Below are 17,760 nucleotides of genomic sequence, written 5' to 3'. Positions count from 1 at the left end.
GGCTGACCAGCAGGGTATGCTACAAAGCTTATCCATTCTTGCAGACCCTGGTGAAAGGAGAGGCTTTGGGATGTACAGTGTGAATTTTATCTTAATTGGTTGGGTGAATAGTGGAGTAGCATACCTAGGGAGGAGTTGCATATGGGAGGTTGGTTTGAGGAGATTGTTGGGAGTTGGGAAAGTATTGCCAGTGGCGTGTGTGTTTGTTAGGCCTTGTCTACACTGGTGGCGGCATGTAAGGTATGTATCACTGCATGCCACAGTGGAAGGGCAGGCTGCATCACCATTACTATATGCCTCATGCCTCGTGTAGCTACATGCCTCAGCGAGACTCCAGTGGTGGGAAAGCTCTTGGAAGTGGGGAGGCAATGGGGAGCTAAAAATAGCAGTGTAGATGTGGGAGGCACTGCTTGAGCCCGTAGAGAACTGTATAGGGTATGTGCCCTAATGGCATGTGTTTGCTCGCTTAAGCAGTGCCTTACTATATACACTGTTATTTATACCCTGCTGGGGGGCATATAGTATATGTATTATATATGCTGCTGTTAGTGTAGCCATAGCTTTAGTGTGGGGGAATGTCGTCTATGTAAAACACTTTTGATAAATTTTAAAAAGCTGTGTAATGCCTATAGAACCCAGCATAGTCTGTATGCAAATAAATAACAAAATGACACACTATGCTGAAGTATCATTTTGAACCCAATACCACTCTTCAAAGAAAAACTTGGAAAAGACCTTTAATTGCTACAATAATTAACTGCCCAAAGCTACACACAAAAGTAAAAAAGGCCAGATTTTCACCTCAGAAACATGCAGTCAGATGGCCACTGAATGTTACATACCCCTGTTTACAGACAGATTTATGCCCAAAATATTTCTGATTGAAGGAAACGTAAGAAACTTTGTGTAGCTCTTGCCTTGAGTATCGCTGTTTAGAAAGTGTTTTCTTTCCCCACCATGCTGTCTGTCATTCATTGAACATCGGTGAAGCCCAATTCAATTATCAACAGGAATTTTCTTCCCTAAGATGAGGCTGTCTTGGTTGCACGACATTCCCAAGAGAAATCTGGAAATGTTGAAATCTGAAATGAGAGAGAGATGAGAAAAAATAAGTAATAGGAAGGAGCCTAAAACATTCCAAGTTTTCTGTGAAAAATGATAAATTAGTTGGATGCTGTGTTTGGTACCAAGCCTGAAATCCTCCTAAATTTTGATAGTGGTGCTTTCAGTATGACACAGTGAGTCATAATATTTGACAAGTGTATACATTTTAGGGGAATTTTTACTGGATTTCTAGCATTTGTCAATTTTCCAAGCCGGCTGAGAAGAATACTTTAAGAAGAATTATGATTTCCTTTGAGAGTTTACACCCTTATTCTGGCTTTTCTCAAAAGTCTGTTTTTCTTTATTTTTTAAAAAGAAGAAGAAGAAGCAGCTTTTATGGATATTGTAGCAAAGTTACAGCTTAAGGCATCTATCTACAATGCAGTCTATTAACAAAAAAGGATGCCTTTCAAAAGGATGCTTGAAAGCTTTAGAACGTTGAGTTCCTGTCATGTCACCATCCTGTTCAAAATTCTGTGGATTTCTTTTTTGAAGAATTCTTGTCATATTTTATGCTAATAGAAATACACAAAAAAGGCACACTGAAGGAAGAGTGGAAGCCAAGGCTGACCTGATGGGGTATGTCTATGCAGGGATAAAAAACCTGTGGCTTCCCTGGGTCAGCTAGCTCAGGCTCAAAGCGCTTGGGCTCCAGGACTGAAAATTGCTGTGTAGATGTTCGGGCTTGGGCTGCAGCCTGAGCTCTCGGACCCTGCAAGAATGGCGCGGGGGAGGGCAGATCCCAGAGCTCAGGCTCCAGTGTAAGTCTGCATGTTAACACAGCAATTTTTAGCCCTGCAGCTCAAGTCCTGTGAGCCTGAGTCAGCTGACCTGGGCCAGCTGCAGCCATGCTGTCTTTTATCCCTGTGTAGAGATATCCTGAGGTCAGTTTCTCTGCTACCTGAATGAACTAGGTTGTGGGTTATTTTAATTTTTTTGGAGATGAAAGTAAACTTCCAATTGGGCCACCTCAAAAATGTTACTGAATGTCTTCAGCAATAGTTTCAGTCATGCAGGTAACAACTGAGTGTGCTAACTTACTTTGGATGAAGAATGAGGTGCAAGAACAAGCATCAGAAACTCAAGCTCAGCAGAATATGTGCATTGATTTCCCTGGTTTTCCTAGAGATTCAAAGATGGAAAGTACTTCTTTTTCTTTAGCACATCCCCCGTCCCAATCCAGAGGCATTCTTTGTAATTGTCCAAGTTATTTTAAGTTTAGTGCTATATGAGACCTAGGTGATGATTGTCAAACTGTCTGGAGTGGCTAATGACCATGAGTGCCAACCTCAGGGCAGGCTGTTCTAGAAGAAGGGCACAAACCCCAAATTGGCTGTGTTCTATAATTATATTTCACCAACCAAGTAACAAGTGCGAACACCTAAAGCATAACAACAGCCTTAACATGGAGTCACAGAAAGTCCCCTTGGGCACTCTGATCTCTCTTGCCACTGAGGCAAGCCTGCCTTTATGATAGCGGGTCCTTTACACCAAAAATCACAACAATATTCAGGTTGCTCCCAGTCCCAAAGGATCAGTCACTTACCCAGGTCAATTGTACCTCAGATCTCAAACCAAAGACAATAACCAATCCTATAATAAACTAACTAAAGGTTAATTAAGAAAAAGAAATGAGTTATTTACAAGGTTAAAGCATGTAAATATGCACACACAAATGAGAAACAGTCTTAGGTTACGAAAGGTAATAGTAGCTGCTATGGTTACTTTCTGTGAGGATCTGTGAGTGTGCGTGAATATTTTATGCATGCATGTATCCTTGAAATTGTGCAGATGCAGTCTTCCAATATTACTGCAAAAGGGGCATTGGGACTGGATTTTGTTTGAGGGTTTCCATACTGAGCATAATTGACCTACCCATTCCCTGCAAGAAGTTTGTTTCAAAGGCAAAGGTTGATGCTCATTGTTTGGCAGAATCTCAAGTCCTGAGGTACTGAAGTATAACCTAATAATTTAGGGCTCAGAAGAAGGATGGTGCTTAAATAAACTATCTGGTTTTGAACACTCTGGAACTGTTCATTATTAAAAGTTACACAAATCCAGGGAAATGCACTGAATTCTACACACAGTACCTAGAAACAGCTGAGCAGTGCTTGCATTTAAGAATGTTTTACAGAAAAATAGTATCTCTAATGAGTACAATAGACTTAGTGCTCTTCTTGTAAATCGTGGGAGTTGTATAATTATATGCAGCCCTAAAGCTGTTTCCCATTATTGAAAAGCCCTTTTTTCTGAATGACGTCAGATCCTCTCCTAGGGCAGTAAAGTATCGACTATGACTAGAATATTGCTTGGTGTGAAAAGTTTAAGGACTCTGTTAATATGCATATCCACATGTATGTCACTGGCTCTCTTTGATGCTAGCAACTTGGGGTCAGAAACTGACCCTGCAGTCCTTACTCTGGCAAAACTCCAGCTGAAGTTGAGAGGGTTTGAGTGTAAGGTCTTCTGAATCAGGCCTCTCAAGTTTATATGACATAATCACTGCACACGGTGTAGCTCAGTTGCTTAGGAGTCGCTAAATATAGTCAGAATTTAACTATCCGGTATTGAGTGAACCCACCCTTATTTAGTTTGTCTTGCTATCACAATAGGTATGGGGCTTCCTCTTGAACTACTGAATCACTTCAGTTTAGTCAGACCTGTAGCCATAAATGCTGGTGTGTTTAACATCCCTGGACAGCATAGTTGGAGCTGTTTCAGCAAAGCCAATGAGCTGTGTTGGTAGCAGATGTGTTGCAACCTTATTCATTTTCTTTTGCCACAGGTGAGCTGTGCGATGAGGTGATTAACCACTGTGTTCCTGAGCTAAATCCATGCAAACATGAATCCAAATGTATCTCCCTTGACAAAGGATTCAGGTGAGTGAGCATCCTTGCCTTCACACATTGAGTCATCTTCATCTACTGACTTCAGTGCACTCACACTAGCGATGAGTTTGACCTAATGAGCCAAACTGAAAATATGTGTGAGGTGGTGTAATTTAGACCATTTCAGGGGCTACTTTTAACTTATATTTTCTTCCAGCTCCTCAGAATTTGTTACTTTATTCCAGGTTAATTAGTGCACTTCCAAAGCAGATTAACTTTCCTCAAATAAAATCAAGTGAAGGACAGCAGTCACCTTTTCAAAAAACCTGCCAGTTGCCTTAGGTAACTAATGATTCCTCAGGACATGCAGGTTCCTGAGGTATTGCTGGTATTAAACACAATGAAAAGGCAAGGTTTTAAGGATGGCCGATCTGTGCAGGCTCACGTATCAACATCACTTTTGCTATTCTCATATAGCAGAAGTCCTTTTCTCCAAGGAGAGCAGGATTCATCGCACTGAATGACCTCTACATGAAGCATAGCACAGATTTCAAAACATGGTGATTAATTCTGGCAATTAATCATTTAGTAATTGTAAGGCTGCTGTTGTGATTGGAAAAGCTATCACACACTGTAGGTGTAGCTAACAAAAATGACAGCTAAAATTGGCTATAACGTATAGTTTATTAATATCATGCCATTTAGGCACAGCCCTGACTGCATGGCAGAAATGAAATGAACATAAACAGATAAGTATCTATTGTCAACGAAGACTAAATACTCCTTTCCCCCTCCCTCACCTCCAAAATGTAGGAAAAACTACAGCTAGCCCCTGAAAACTGGATGTCTGGATTAGATTTGCACTCCTTTCTATTTTAGGCATTTAGTCTTGTCTTTGGAATGTTGTTCCAGATGGATGCATACTGCATTTAGGAATGGGAAAATTGGAAAGAAGGTCATATGATTACAGAGTGTGGTGAATTATTCATGTAGTCAGTGCACACTGGTGTTTCCAATACAGAAGATGCATAGATTCATACATTGATAGATTCTATGTGTCCTCTGTATTGGAAATGCTAGTGTTCACTGTCAGCATGAATAGTTCACCACACTCTTCAGTCATATGACCTTCTTTCCAATGTATAACAGCGAAAGTCCTGAGGCATCTTAAAGATTAACAAATGTATTTGGGCATAAGCTTTCGTGGGCAGAAACCCACTTCATCAGATGTATGTTTCCAGTACAGAGGATACGTGACCGTCTGCCCATGTTCAACAAGCTTTTCCCTTGCTGGAGTGAATAAACATTGTCCAGCCAAACAACAAACAGTTTAGGAAACTGAAAATAAGTCTTCTCATTAGTAGAATGAGTTATTGTCATGTCAATATGCAGAGGGATCTGTCTGACCCTCCCCAGGGACATGCAACTCCTAGAATAAGGCTCACTTGAAGAAATAAAAAAATAATGTAATTCTCCTCTGGCACTCAGTCAATTTTAAAAAACATCAAATTTAAATCAAATTTAAATTGAAAGGAAGGATGGTCAAGGCTGGGAATCAGGAGATCTGGATTCTGTTCCCAGCTCTGCTATAGACTTTGTGAAGGACCTTGGGCAAGTCACTTCCTCTCTCTGCACCTCCTTTGCATAATGGGAGTGATACTGACCTACATCCCAGAGGTAAGATGAGGCTTAATTCACTAATGTCTGTAAAACATTTAGAGAACCTTGGATGGAAGGTGCTTAAGATGTGCCTAGCACTAATATGCATTATCAGCAAGGATGGACTTCCAGAAGATGGTAGCAAGAGCCTCTACTTCTGTGTTGTTAATAGGATAAGTCTTATCAAAGGTTCAAATAGAGCTAAATTGGGGAAATTATAGAGAAAACACCCCCACACTTGAACATGGGAAAGAGTGAAGAGGTGGGGAGATTTCAGGAAAGCTTAGTAGGATGGTGACAGTGAAGCCAGTTTGCGTGCTGAGCTCCCCACTCCCTGACAATGCAACCATCTTCCTCCCCTCTTAGTGGCTCTTTGGTTTTGCTGTTGGGAGTGGGGGAGGGATAGGAAAGAAAATGGGAAGGCCACAGAGCAGGTGATTTGCCCACTCCAACCTGGAGCAAGGGAAGGAGATATCTGCAGTAGAAATCTTGGTCTGACTGTTATCAGTGTCTAACTTAGTATGTGTTGTGGGAAGGGACTGTGTCCTGTGAAGCACCTATAGGACTGTCTCTTTCAGTCTGCTGAACCCATACTATTCTCCACTAACCCGACGTACCATGCACATGGCTTGCTGACAGGTGAAGGACTTCAAGAAATTGCTGCTCCCAACTCATGACGGCAAAGAAACTGTTAAATGATTTAGGACAGTTCCTGAAGTAATCTCCTCTGAGTGTTACAGCAATACCTGCTGCCTACCTGACGTTCCTTTAGACGTCCTCATTCAAATAATCCATTGTTTGTTTGATCCATTAGTTGCAGCATGTTACAAGGCAGAGGTAGCATGTCATTTCCTGCTCCTGGTTCAAAGTACTCTTGACAGTTTTCAGAACTGAACATTCATAAATTAACTCGAAGTGTTCAGTGTCACTAGAGATTTGAGAGGGTGGAGACTGCCTCAGACCCAAACTGCTGAACCATTCCCGGGCATGCTCTCAGAGTTACCCACCACCGAGGAGTAATCCCACGCGTCATTAATCTGTAGCACTGAATGTAGCTAACACACATCTTTTAGTTCACTATTTGCAGGGCAGTGACATTGTAGAAGTTGTAAGTTCTTTAGTGCGGGGATTGTCTCTTTATTATGTGTTCCTCATTCAGTGGGGTCCTGACCCTCATCAAGAGCACTACTGTAAGAACAGTAGTAATGAAATAATAATGTAAAAACTGTATGTTTAGTTACTCTATTTAGTCAAAGACCAGGTACCAGGCAGGCAGCGGTGGAACAGGCTTCTCCACCACTTTGCATTGCTAGTGGCCCCTCCTCAGCAGTCCACTTCACTGGCATGTATTACATATCCCTGTGATCATGGCATGTATTCAATATGAGGTACTACAGTGCAACATACAGAATGACATTGGCTCAGGAATCAGCCCTCTCTCAAACATTGGGCCACTTTTGTTCTCCTCTCCACTTATAGACAATAAACCCATTAACTCCAGGAGTGACTTAGTGCCAGTTCACTCATGCGGGAAACGTGTATTTGGACTTATAAAAATCTATTAATCTATTCGTATTGATGTTTATGGTGCCCCATGTCTGAAAGTCCCTGAGTGCCTAAGAAAACACAGGTCTTAAGCCAAGTCAAAGGTAGCATAGTCTAATAAATCTCAGAGCAGGTTTAGAAGAACAAACCCCTCATAACTATTCCCATCAGAGTAAGTAAAATGCCCCTCACCAAACAAAAATCTAGGAAATGAAAACCCTGTGAGACTCACCGGGAAGATGTCCTGATATTTGGTGAGGGCAGAGCATTCCAGAGCAGATATTTGTCAGCAGAGAAAGCCCAAGTAGACTGTTCATATGCAACTAAGTGATTTAGGAACCTAAGTCCTATCGACTTTGGTTCCTAAGTGCCCATGTCACTTTTGAAAATGGGACTTCGGTGCCAAGTCCTAAGTCATTTCGGTGCTTTTGAAAATGTTAGCCTTGCCTCCAGGTTGTTCTGTGCAAGCCAGTTGTTATAGCCCCACCCATCAGCTGGATCACTGGGATATCAGGCACCAGATGGTCCATCAGGTAGATTGGCCTTTTACCAAGGCTTGAGTACTAAAATGTACATGTTTGATTCTCTCCTACCTTTGACTTGTGTAGTCACTTTCACCTGTGCACAGTGGTTGAAGGAAAGGGGTTGAGAGTTTCCATTCCTGTCTGGCGAGGCATCGGAGAGTCTGACCCGAAGGGTATGTCTCCACTGCAACTGGGAATGAGCCTCCCAGACTGGGTAGACAGACTCAGAGGGGCTCGAGCATTGTACCGATCCCCTAGGCTTGAGAACCTGAGTTCCAGCCTGAGCTGCAGTGGCCACACTGCTACTTTTAGCATGCTGTTTTGAACCCCTCTAGTGTGTTGTGCTGAGAGATACTGGGCGTGACTGCTTTGATCACAAACCTCTTTGAGGCAGGGTGCGAACAAGCCCTTCAAATACTGTTAATCAGAAGTCCCCCATCTAAGACTAAAGGAGGTTGTGAACTTACCCAGGTGTGAGTTCAGCAGGGTTTTGCTGAATATTGTTAGCGGGTGGAGGTGTGGGTGAGACAAAGAGAAGGCAGAACACACACAAATGGAAAGGAAAGGAAAGACCAAGAGAGAGAGGCAAAAAAGCAAGAATGCCAAACAGTAGACTGAGAGCACAGTATGACCCTGGAAAAAGCTAGACAGAGTGAGCTTTTAAGTCTGGCGTTGGCTGAAGAGGCTTGGGGCTATAAGCAAAGAAACTCCTTTTGTTCTTGGTTCTCCTGTGTTCAGAGAAGCAGGACTTTGTACACTTCTTGTAAACAAACAATTGGAACATTGCCAGGGCCCAAAATTTGACTAACTGCTCAGGTTGAAAAGGAGCAGCAAGTGTTAGTGGGGTAGCTAAAAATTATCCAGCCTAGAGAAAAAACTAAAATAACAGAAAGCACTGAACAGAAGAGAATTCTGTGCTTCTAAAGGGCATAGCCAAAGCTTATCTTGGGAAACAAAATGACGTTTGGATGTGCTTTTGGCTGCCCTGAGATCTTTGCTGGTTGTTTTTCAAGCTAGACTTGCAGGTGGCTTTCCTCACTTCTAGCCTCCAGATCTTTATTGTGCTGTGATTTATTAAAAGGCCAACTTTCAGTATCTCAGACCAAAAAATTAGCTAATGCAATGAAATGCCTTTAAAAAATAACTTCAGGAAAGAAGCGTGTTTTTCCACTCACTGTGGCTCTGATAGAGTACAATATAAATACGTTTTATTATTCCGAAACATGGAATTATTACCTGACAGCATGCAACACTGATTTAATGCAGCCCTGCAGAGAAAAGTGGTGGTTCCATCATTACTGTGATAGCAAATACACATCATAAAAGTGATACATGGCAGCTTTGAATAAGGAACTGCACATCATTCATTATTATATCACTTAATATTAGGACAACAGGGATCAATAAAAAGCAACAGGATTAAATGCTGCATTTCCCCCCACCAAGTCTTTAGATGGATGTTATTTGTTTGCAGGTGTGACTGAAACCTTGCTGAAAATCTTTACTCAGCTCTTACAGAGTTTGGGAAAGGAATGGTCTTTGGTTTTGTTTTATTATGTCCAACACCATGTTATTCACACTGTTCCTACAGCAACCAAGATGCATTGCATACAATTAGGACATCGAGAGGTGGAATGTCAACCAAAGAGTGCCAACGTATGGCCATTACAGGGGCCCCTCCCACACTGAGGGTGGAGAAGGAAATTGGTGGAACTGCACAGCATCAGATCCTTGAGCTTCAGCCACCCTATGCCCTGACCCTTTTATGGCCCCTGAGGGCTGCCACACAGGGACCCCTTTTCATAGAAATGGATTTAGCCAGGCAGAATCTAAGTTATTAGATTTTGCTCTATTAGCTGCTTTTTCAGTCACTCATATTGCTTTCTCAGATAAGCGATTATTTGGGTTTCAGACTGATGTGTCATTTTACCCAACTACAGCACTGTGCTAGGTGTGTTACAGATGGCTGTAGAAGTCTAGATACTACGGATGATGGCTGCTTTACAAACCATGTCTATGGATGAAAAGTGCCATGTAAGAGCCAATGTTATTAGTACTTACAAATGCCGAAAAAAGAGAGAATCATATACACAGGTGTCACAGGGTGCTCCACTCACTGCTGGAGCCTCCTTCTTGCCACGTCTGGGGACTAGGTCTGCCAGGCCGACGCCCGTCCCTTCTTGCGGTTGCAGTCTGTCATTCTCATGGTCTCACTCTCTCGGGACTTTGCTGCTTCCCTTTGTGGCTTGGTCCTCTGGCCAAGTCACTGAATTTTCCCCTTCTTGCGGGGGTTGCATTCTCAAAGTATGTTGGGACCCGTTGTCCAGGCAGTCTTCTCTTTCACTCTTAACAGTGCCACTGACCACTGGTTGGTAGGGGAACCCAGGCCCACCCGCTATACTGGGTTCCAGCCTAAGGACCCTACAACAAGCATTCAGGGGCTGCACAGCCCTGAACTTTACTGCTGTACTTGGGCTGCATCCTACCTGGCCACCTCATGCTGAGAGTGACTGCCAACTCTCTCTCTCTCTGCAGCCCCCTTTCTACTCTCAGATCCTGGGCTTTATCCAGACGCCTCCTTCTTTCTGGCCAACTGCGCTTCCTCTTTAATTAATCCTTGTTACTCCCTGGCTTCTCCTCAAGATGGCCCATCTAGCCTCTTTACCCCCTTCAGGCCCCACCCTGCCGTTTCCCCCCAAGGCCCCACCCTTGCCCCAACTTCCTTCAAGGCCTCGCCCCCATTCACTCCTCTTTCTTCCTCCTCCCATCGCATGCTGCTCTCCCTTTTCCCCCGCCCTACCTGGGTCGAGAGGGACTCGCCTGAAGAACTGGGAGCTGCAGCCACCCGATGCAGGTAGGAGGTGGCCTTGGCTGAGTAAGGGCTGGTTTGAGTGATGCCCCAGCACTTCCCCGCCTGCAGTAACCAGACTTTTGGTATCCAGTCAGTAGATTTAACTGGACATTGTCAGGTCCCCTTTTCAGACTTTCTTGTCGAAAACCAGGCACCTGCCAACCCTACATCACACAGGAAGTCTCTGCAGAGACTTCAGCCTAATATCTGAAGTAGCATCTTATAATGCTCTTGGTCCTCCAAACTGCCGCTGGGGTAGAGGACGACAGGACAGGGGTATCTGTATAGTGGTGGATCCTCCAGTGCCACCTCCCTTGGCTTTCCTATGCCTCAATCCTTCCTGCCCCTGAACACTTCCGCACTGAGTTTGTGTGGATCAGGGCTCTATACCACACGGGATACACGTCCATACAGAGCCTATCTCTATCCATCCTCTTTACTGCCCATGCCCAGTGGAGCAGCATCCATTCCACGGCCCAAGGGCCCTTTCAGCTAGGAAAGGAGGCTACATTTGCCCTTCAGAGTGTGAAGGCTGTTATCATAACCACTCCAAGTGGGGAAATCCAGAATTCAGGGGTTACAGACTTATGGGTTGTAAAATACACATGCACATTGGGAGGTAATTGGGGCTCCCCCTTTGTTTTGGTTTAAGTGATATGCTTATTATTTTCCAGCAGTGGAATAAAATCCAGCTGAGAGAATTGAAATGTGGTTTATGGACTAAGATGCCTTCAAACCAGACTAAAATGTAGTGTGTACAGGCTCAGAGAGTCTGTTCAACTTTCCAAAAAGATCTGCTCCTGGCCTGAGAGTCCTTGAATGCCAAATTTCAGCCTAGAGCACATTTTTTATGGTCAAGTTATAAACCTCTGAAAATAGGGTTTATAATGGAAATGCTGACACAAACTTAACACAACAAACTTAACAACTGTAATAAAAAATAATAATAATAAAAAAGCCGATGCTTGCAGTTTTGGGTGCATCCCATGTCATTTCTTCCTAGGAGTGAGTTGCCACCTAGTGGCAGGAAAGTGGAATTGCACCAGTATTTCAACAGGAGATCCAATTTGAAAATATTCAATTGTTACTGCTCCCATAGAGTATCTCCAATGAAAAGGCAAACAGTTGGTGGACTAAAAACTAATGGTCACCTCCTTTAAATTTGTTTTTGCCTTTCAAAATCATTTACATGATTGGGTTTTATGATTTACTTGATCTGAAGAATAAAGCCCTCTCTGTCCCTTGTGGCTGCTATGAATGAAGCTCAAATCATAGAAAAGATGTGATCAGGATCCTCTTCTCCCACTCTTGAATGGACTGCACTACCTCTGCAATGTGTCTGGCCTCCTCTGGCCAGGATCTCCTAGAGTGTCTTCCAAAATGACACTCCTGTATGTCACCTCTGCACCCAGCAGCCCTGCTGTTGCTGCCGCTGTTTAACATCTTCACTAATGATCTGGAGTATGGGATGGATTGCACCCTCAGCAAGTTTGCAGCTGACACTAAGATGGAGGGGTTGTAGATAAGCTGGAGGATAGGGAGAGGTTACAGAGTGACCTAGACAAATTGGAGGAGGTTCAACAAGGACAAATGCAGAGTCCTGCACTTAGGATGGAAGAATCCCATGCTCTGCTACAGACTGGGGACCAACTGGCTAGGCAACAGCTCTGCAGAAAAGAGCCTGGGGGTTACAGTGGACAAGAAGCTGGATATGAGTTTACAGTGTGCTCTTATTGCCAAGTAGGCCAATGGCATATTGGGCTGCATTAGTAGAAGCATTGCCAACAGATCGAGGGAAGTGATTATTCCCCTCTATTCGGCACTGATGAGGCCTCGTTTGGAGTGTTGTGTCCAGTTTTGGGCCCCCCACTACAGGAAGAATGTGGACAAATTGGAGAGAGTCCAGTGGAGGGCAACAAACATGATTAGGGGGCTGAAGCACATGACTTATGAGGAGAGGCTGAGGAAACTAGGCTTGTTTAGTCTTCAGAAGAGAAGAGTCGGTGGGGGAGGGGGTTGGTAGCGGCCTTCAACTGCCTGAAGGAGGGTTCCAGGGAGGATGGAGGTAGGCTGTTCTCAGTGGTGGCAGATGACAGAACAAGGAGCAATGGTCTCAAGGTGTAATAGGAGAGGTCTAGATTGGATATTAGGAAAAATGTTTTCACTAGAAGGGTTGTGAAGCACTGGAACGGGTTCCCTAGGGAGATGGTGGAATTACCATCCTTACAGGTCTTTAAGGCCCAGCTTGATAAAGCTGTGGATGAGATGATTTAGTTGGGGTAGGTCCTGCTTTGAGCAGGAGGTTAAACTAGATGACCTCCTGAGGTCCCTTCCAACCCTAATATTCTATGACTCAGACAGCTGAGCAGAGGCTGTTAAAATGGAGTTTACAGTCCTTTTAAACGCTGAGTCAGTAACATGTCAAACTTTAATAAGCTGAGCAAAGTGAACTTAATTATCTTATACATAAAAAGAAAGCTTGTACCTCACCATGCAGTGCCCCTCTTTAGCAGACCTGAAAAAGAGAAATTATGTAGTATAGTACTTGCTTTGATCGCCTAAGATGCGTAACACCAGCAGTCAAAGAAACTCAAGCAGTTCTGAAAGCTGATGTTTAGCTCTTCTAAGGACACAGCCTACTGATGATAATCTTCCTTGTGTTTCAGATGTGAGTGCCTACCTGGCTATAGTGGCAAACACTGTGAAACTGATGATGATGACTGTGTGGGCCATAAATGTCGCCATGGTGCTGTGTGCGTTGATGCAGTCAATGGCTACACCTGTATCTGCCCCCAAGGTTTCAGGTAAGCAGAGATTTATGCTCATCATTCAGAGCATGTGTACTCTCTCCATAATATCTAGTCTCTTTCTTTAATTGTTTTCGGACTCAAAGCTGACTAGCCTCTAGATATGGTATTTATCCATCACTTACTCTGTGAACTGATGGTTCAGTGCCCTTAATCTTGCAGATGAGCTGGGGCTAAGGGTTTAACCAGATACTCAAATGTTCTCTCCTTACTTGAAAATAGAAAAGATCTCAGGGCCCGACCTTTTGTCCAGCATTCTGTTAATATGTGAGAGACCTAGGTTTCAGTGCTGGGCTAGCAGTGACAAGAAGAGCTGGGGAAGGGCTGCCCACTCAGATGAGACTGCTTTGTATCACTCTGCAATGACCCCAGTGTCTGATAGAGGCACAGCAGTGATGTCTGCTAAGGGGAATCACAACAAGCCCAACCTGCCACCATGATGTGGGAAGAAGCAGGGAGCAGAGACTGAACGAAATGTACCTGATGATGAAATGTCACTCTGAGTTGGGTGGCTCTCCACACTGTGGTGTAGTAGAGCAGATAAAGGGTTGTGCTTACACGTCCAGTGAGAGAGCTAGATTTTCTGTCCTCGCTTGTTCTAACTGCTCTAGGAGCATAGCCCTCCTACTTTATCCAGCCTTTCTAGGCAAGGGGGTGATAGAAAAAAACTCTTACTATGCTGGAAATCTGCAGACACCTGAGAGGAGCACTGTACTTTACCACAATGAATAGGGGAAAACTGAAGACCTGTTTCAGAGGTTAATTCTTCATTAAAAACAAACACACCTTTGGCTTTTCAGTACAATTGAAGACTCTTATAGTGGCACCAGTCATTCTGTTCCGTTCCCATTTTAGAAGATTCTGTAAACTGGCCACAAAATTCGTATCAGGAGAAAGCTTGTCATATAGAATTTTAACCCAGGAGTGATTTCTTCTCTACACACAAGCCCTGATTCTCATCTTGATTGTCTGTGGAACTCCATGGACTCCTGATTCTCACTGGTGTAAGTGAGATCAGAATCAGGCGCATATACATTCTGTGCATATGTCTAGCACTATAGAATGGCTCTTCATATACCCTATAAAGACTTATTCCCTACCCAAAGAGTTTGCAATTTAAGGAGTCAATCCTGCAGGCACCTGGTACCCAGCACAGCACTTAACACTGTGAGCTGTCCATTTGAAATCAGTGGAACAGTGCACATTAGTAATTACTGCACCAGGAAGTGGGTATTTTTAGGATCAGGCTCTACATTAAGTCGAGACAACAGAAAGTCATTATAAGGCAGGGAAAGAGGAGAATGAAGTTGTCACTTGGATGATTAGTGTGCATACTTTAAGAACAACTCCATGTAACTTTTCTATTATATCTGTGTGTGGTTTAATACCCACATATAAAACACTTGTGCTTGCTGACATACACAGAGCAGGTTGGTGACATACTTACAATGGAAAAGAAAATGACAGGGCTTTCACTCAGTTCTGTTAGATTCTGTAAATTTTTCCTGTGCAAATAGGATCAAATAGGATCAATGATGAGCAGAGTTTTACAATTTTCTGTGTTTTGTTACCAAATAAGCTATTTGCAAAACTCCACAAGTTTGCAGAAATGACTCTTCAGTCACACACAGCTGTAATGAGACTGCATGAGATACTGGCTCCATGTCCTGTGCACCCCCTACTAGATTACGTGCGAGTTCCATCAGAGAAACAAATGGGATGATAGATCTAGTGGAGACCTAGCTTTTTCATTTGAGATATATATACACACTCACACACAGCATATCTAGCCCTAAAAAGATAGGGGTCTGAATGTTGTGTGTCTGTTAGTGGACAAACTCCACACAACTCAGCCTGTACATTTCAAGTCTCCAACTCTGACAGCTGCCAATATATCAGACTTCCAGGGAACTTGCTGTCTGTCAAAGATAGGAGTGCTTCTCCAAACAGATGCACTAATCATTGCCTGAGGTTAGATGCTGGCTTCCTTCCAACTGAATCTTTTCTGTATTTGAAACAAACAATGAGAGAGTGAGAGAGAGGGGTACCTGAAAAGATCAGCCTGGACAAAATAAAAAATGCATGAGCATTTATAAGCCCTATTCTGTGCATGGCATTTTATTCTCCTATTTCATCCGTATTCTTTATTTTTCCTCAAGTATTTTTATCGCAAATGTCAGTCTCCTATCGAACTGACATTAATATTTACAGTGATGTAAGCATGCAATTTCAAAGGACCAAATCTTAAAAAGATAACAGAAATCCCTGAATTCCTTAGGCAAACCTTTTCCATCATGTTCGATTCCCTACTTAAATCCCCTGGTGACCATATCAGTACTTGGACTGGAGAGGGTACGAGATAGAAATTTTCTTTGGTAGAATTGTAATCACTAAATAGCATTGCTATTTGGTAGAATATTCAAGAATTTGGATTGCAGACTCATGCAATGCTACGGTGCCTATTCAAATCCAGCTCAAGCCAGCTATGAGATGGTAATACCTTTAGGAGAATCCAGCTAGAGTGGTGATCTGTTCTGTGTTTTAAGGAATGTTCCTCAATTGGTGCTCAATAAGGAGTCACTAACAAGCATTTGAGAGTGCGTCTTCAAGAAATCACTCTAAATATCATATACTGAATAGAGTTGGTTCGAAATTCTCTGCCAGAACATTTTTCCATCAGTATGTAGATTAGTCAAAAACTAAATGTTTCATGGAGATACTTCAATTTTCACCCAGTTGCAATAGAACCCGGGCAGGGTCTTGATGTAAATATGTTTGGTTTCCTACACGCTCACCTGCCCAGCTCCTTGGCAGCCTGGATTTCAGGCTTCCAGCTGTTTGGCAGCCCATGAGCCTGGAAAGCCCAGCTCCTAAGCAGCCAGATTCCTCCACATCTCACCTGGTGGTCTGCCACAAAGGGAGGCTTCCAGGATCCCAGGTCTTCCACAGCTCACCAGGTGAACTGCCCCTGAGCTACGGGCCCCAGAGTGGCTGGGTTTGAGCTTTGGAACAGCTCTCTATGCAGACTGTCCCAGAGCTAGGGCTTCCTTCCCTTTTATGGAGAATTTCAAAATGTTGGCAGTTGTTCCAAATCGGAATGAAACCAAATTTCCAAATATCAAAAGCCACTATGAAATGGCATCACCTTTCTCTGCACAGCGGTAATGATCAGGCCTTATGCAGCACTTTTCAGCCAGAGGAAGAAGTGAGTAGGCAGCAGTATCCTCATTTTACAGAGGAGGAAATGACACAGAGAGCTAATGGGAATTCCACGTGGTCCCAGTGCAAATTAATGGTGGAGCCAGGATTATAGAACCCAAATCTCCTGCTCCTCAGTCCATTGCCCCTGACTACAGAACCTCCCTCAAGCTTTGAGTCTAAATTCATATACGATTCTGTACAGTGAATAAATCACTGTAAGGAAGGCCTGTTTTAGAAATCAGCTTCTGATATTTTTCATATCGTCCTTATAAATTACCTTGAAATGTAGAGTCGTGCCTTACTGCCAACTTGTGTGACATGAGTTTGGTGGTTTCAGTCCAGACCCTAGTGATATCCACACCACCTTATCACTGTCACAATGATCACTGACTGACTCACGTTCTAGTAGTCTCTGAAGATGCTTATGGGCTGAATAGGCTGTGGAGACTGAATTTGCCTTGAACTCCTGGAGTTAGTCCGCTCTCACCACCCATGCTGTACAGTATCTGGTCTTTTTCAAACTGAGCATTAAAATTCTGCTAACAAAAACTCATTATTCTTTTTATGCCTCTGGCCTTTTGTAGTTTCAAAGCACACAGCTCTGAAGGGGATTCTGACTTTTTTGGTTATGATGGTAATTGCAAACATGTTGAAGGACAGAGTTCAGATCTGTGATGTGCAGGCATGTAAAATCACCTCCTGTGCATTTGCAAGATGTGCAGTGATATATGCCTCAGGCATCAGACTACTAAGGAGATAGGACAACTTTGCAAATGTTTGAAGGGTGTCCGAGGGAGAGAAGGTTTGGGATGGCCTAGGAAAGATAACTAAGGAAGTGTGAGATGAAACTGAGCACAGAAATTTTTGGCTAAATATCAGGAAGCATCTCAGTGAGTGTACAGAGTAACCTCCCAGTAGTTACGTCTAAACTACTGTAATATATGCCTGGTCCCCTAGCAGCTTTATGGTTCTGATTGTTCTGTTCATCATGGTCACATGGAATGGCACAGTAACAGTGGGGTTAAAACCCATATTCCTCTGCTGAGGAAACACACTTGACCAAGGGACAATCGCTATTAGCAGTCTAGGGCCTCAGCTGCAGAGTTAAGCACCTCTGTTTCCATCCAGCAAAGGATAGTAGTATGGATTCACACTCGTCATTTCATTATGGCATGAGCTGTTAATTGCTAATTTATAGTTGCTCTATATGCAGCACTGTGAGACAGCTTATGTGTGCTTTT

The 17,760-nt window shown here is 43.3% G+C and overlaps 1 protein-coding gene across 2 annotated transcripts in view; it reads left to right on the top strand.

Annotated features, from left to right (window-relative positions):
• Nucleotides 1-17,760, top strand: part of SLIT3 (slit guidance ligand 3) — a 676,405-nt gene that overhangs the window by 630,027 nt on the left and 28,618 nt on the right. For both annotated transcript variants that reach the window (XM_067566650.1, XM_067566651.1), the window contains exons 29-30: nt 3,890-3,983; nt 13,178-13,315. In XM_067566650.1, coding sequence (XP_067422751.1) covers nt 3,890-3,983; nt 13,178-13,315 — 232 coding nt within the window. The remainder of the gene's footprint in view (nt 1-3,889; nt 3,984-13,177; nt 13,316-17,760) is intronic.

Source organism: Emydura macquarii, unplaced genomic scaffold (assembly GCF_026122565.2).
Source record: "Emydura macquarii macquarii isolate MOO-44397 ecotype Brisbane River unplaced genomic scaffold, CSIRO-AGI_Emac_v2 contig_2768, whole genome shotgun sequence".
Taxonomy (NCBI): Eukaryota; Metazoa; Chordata; order Testudines; family Chelidae; genus Emydura; species Emydura macquarii.
This window is presented reverse-complemented; position numbering and strand designations above follow the sequence as displayed.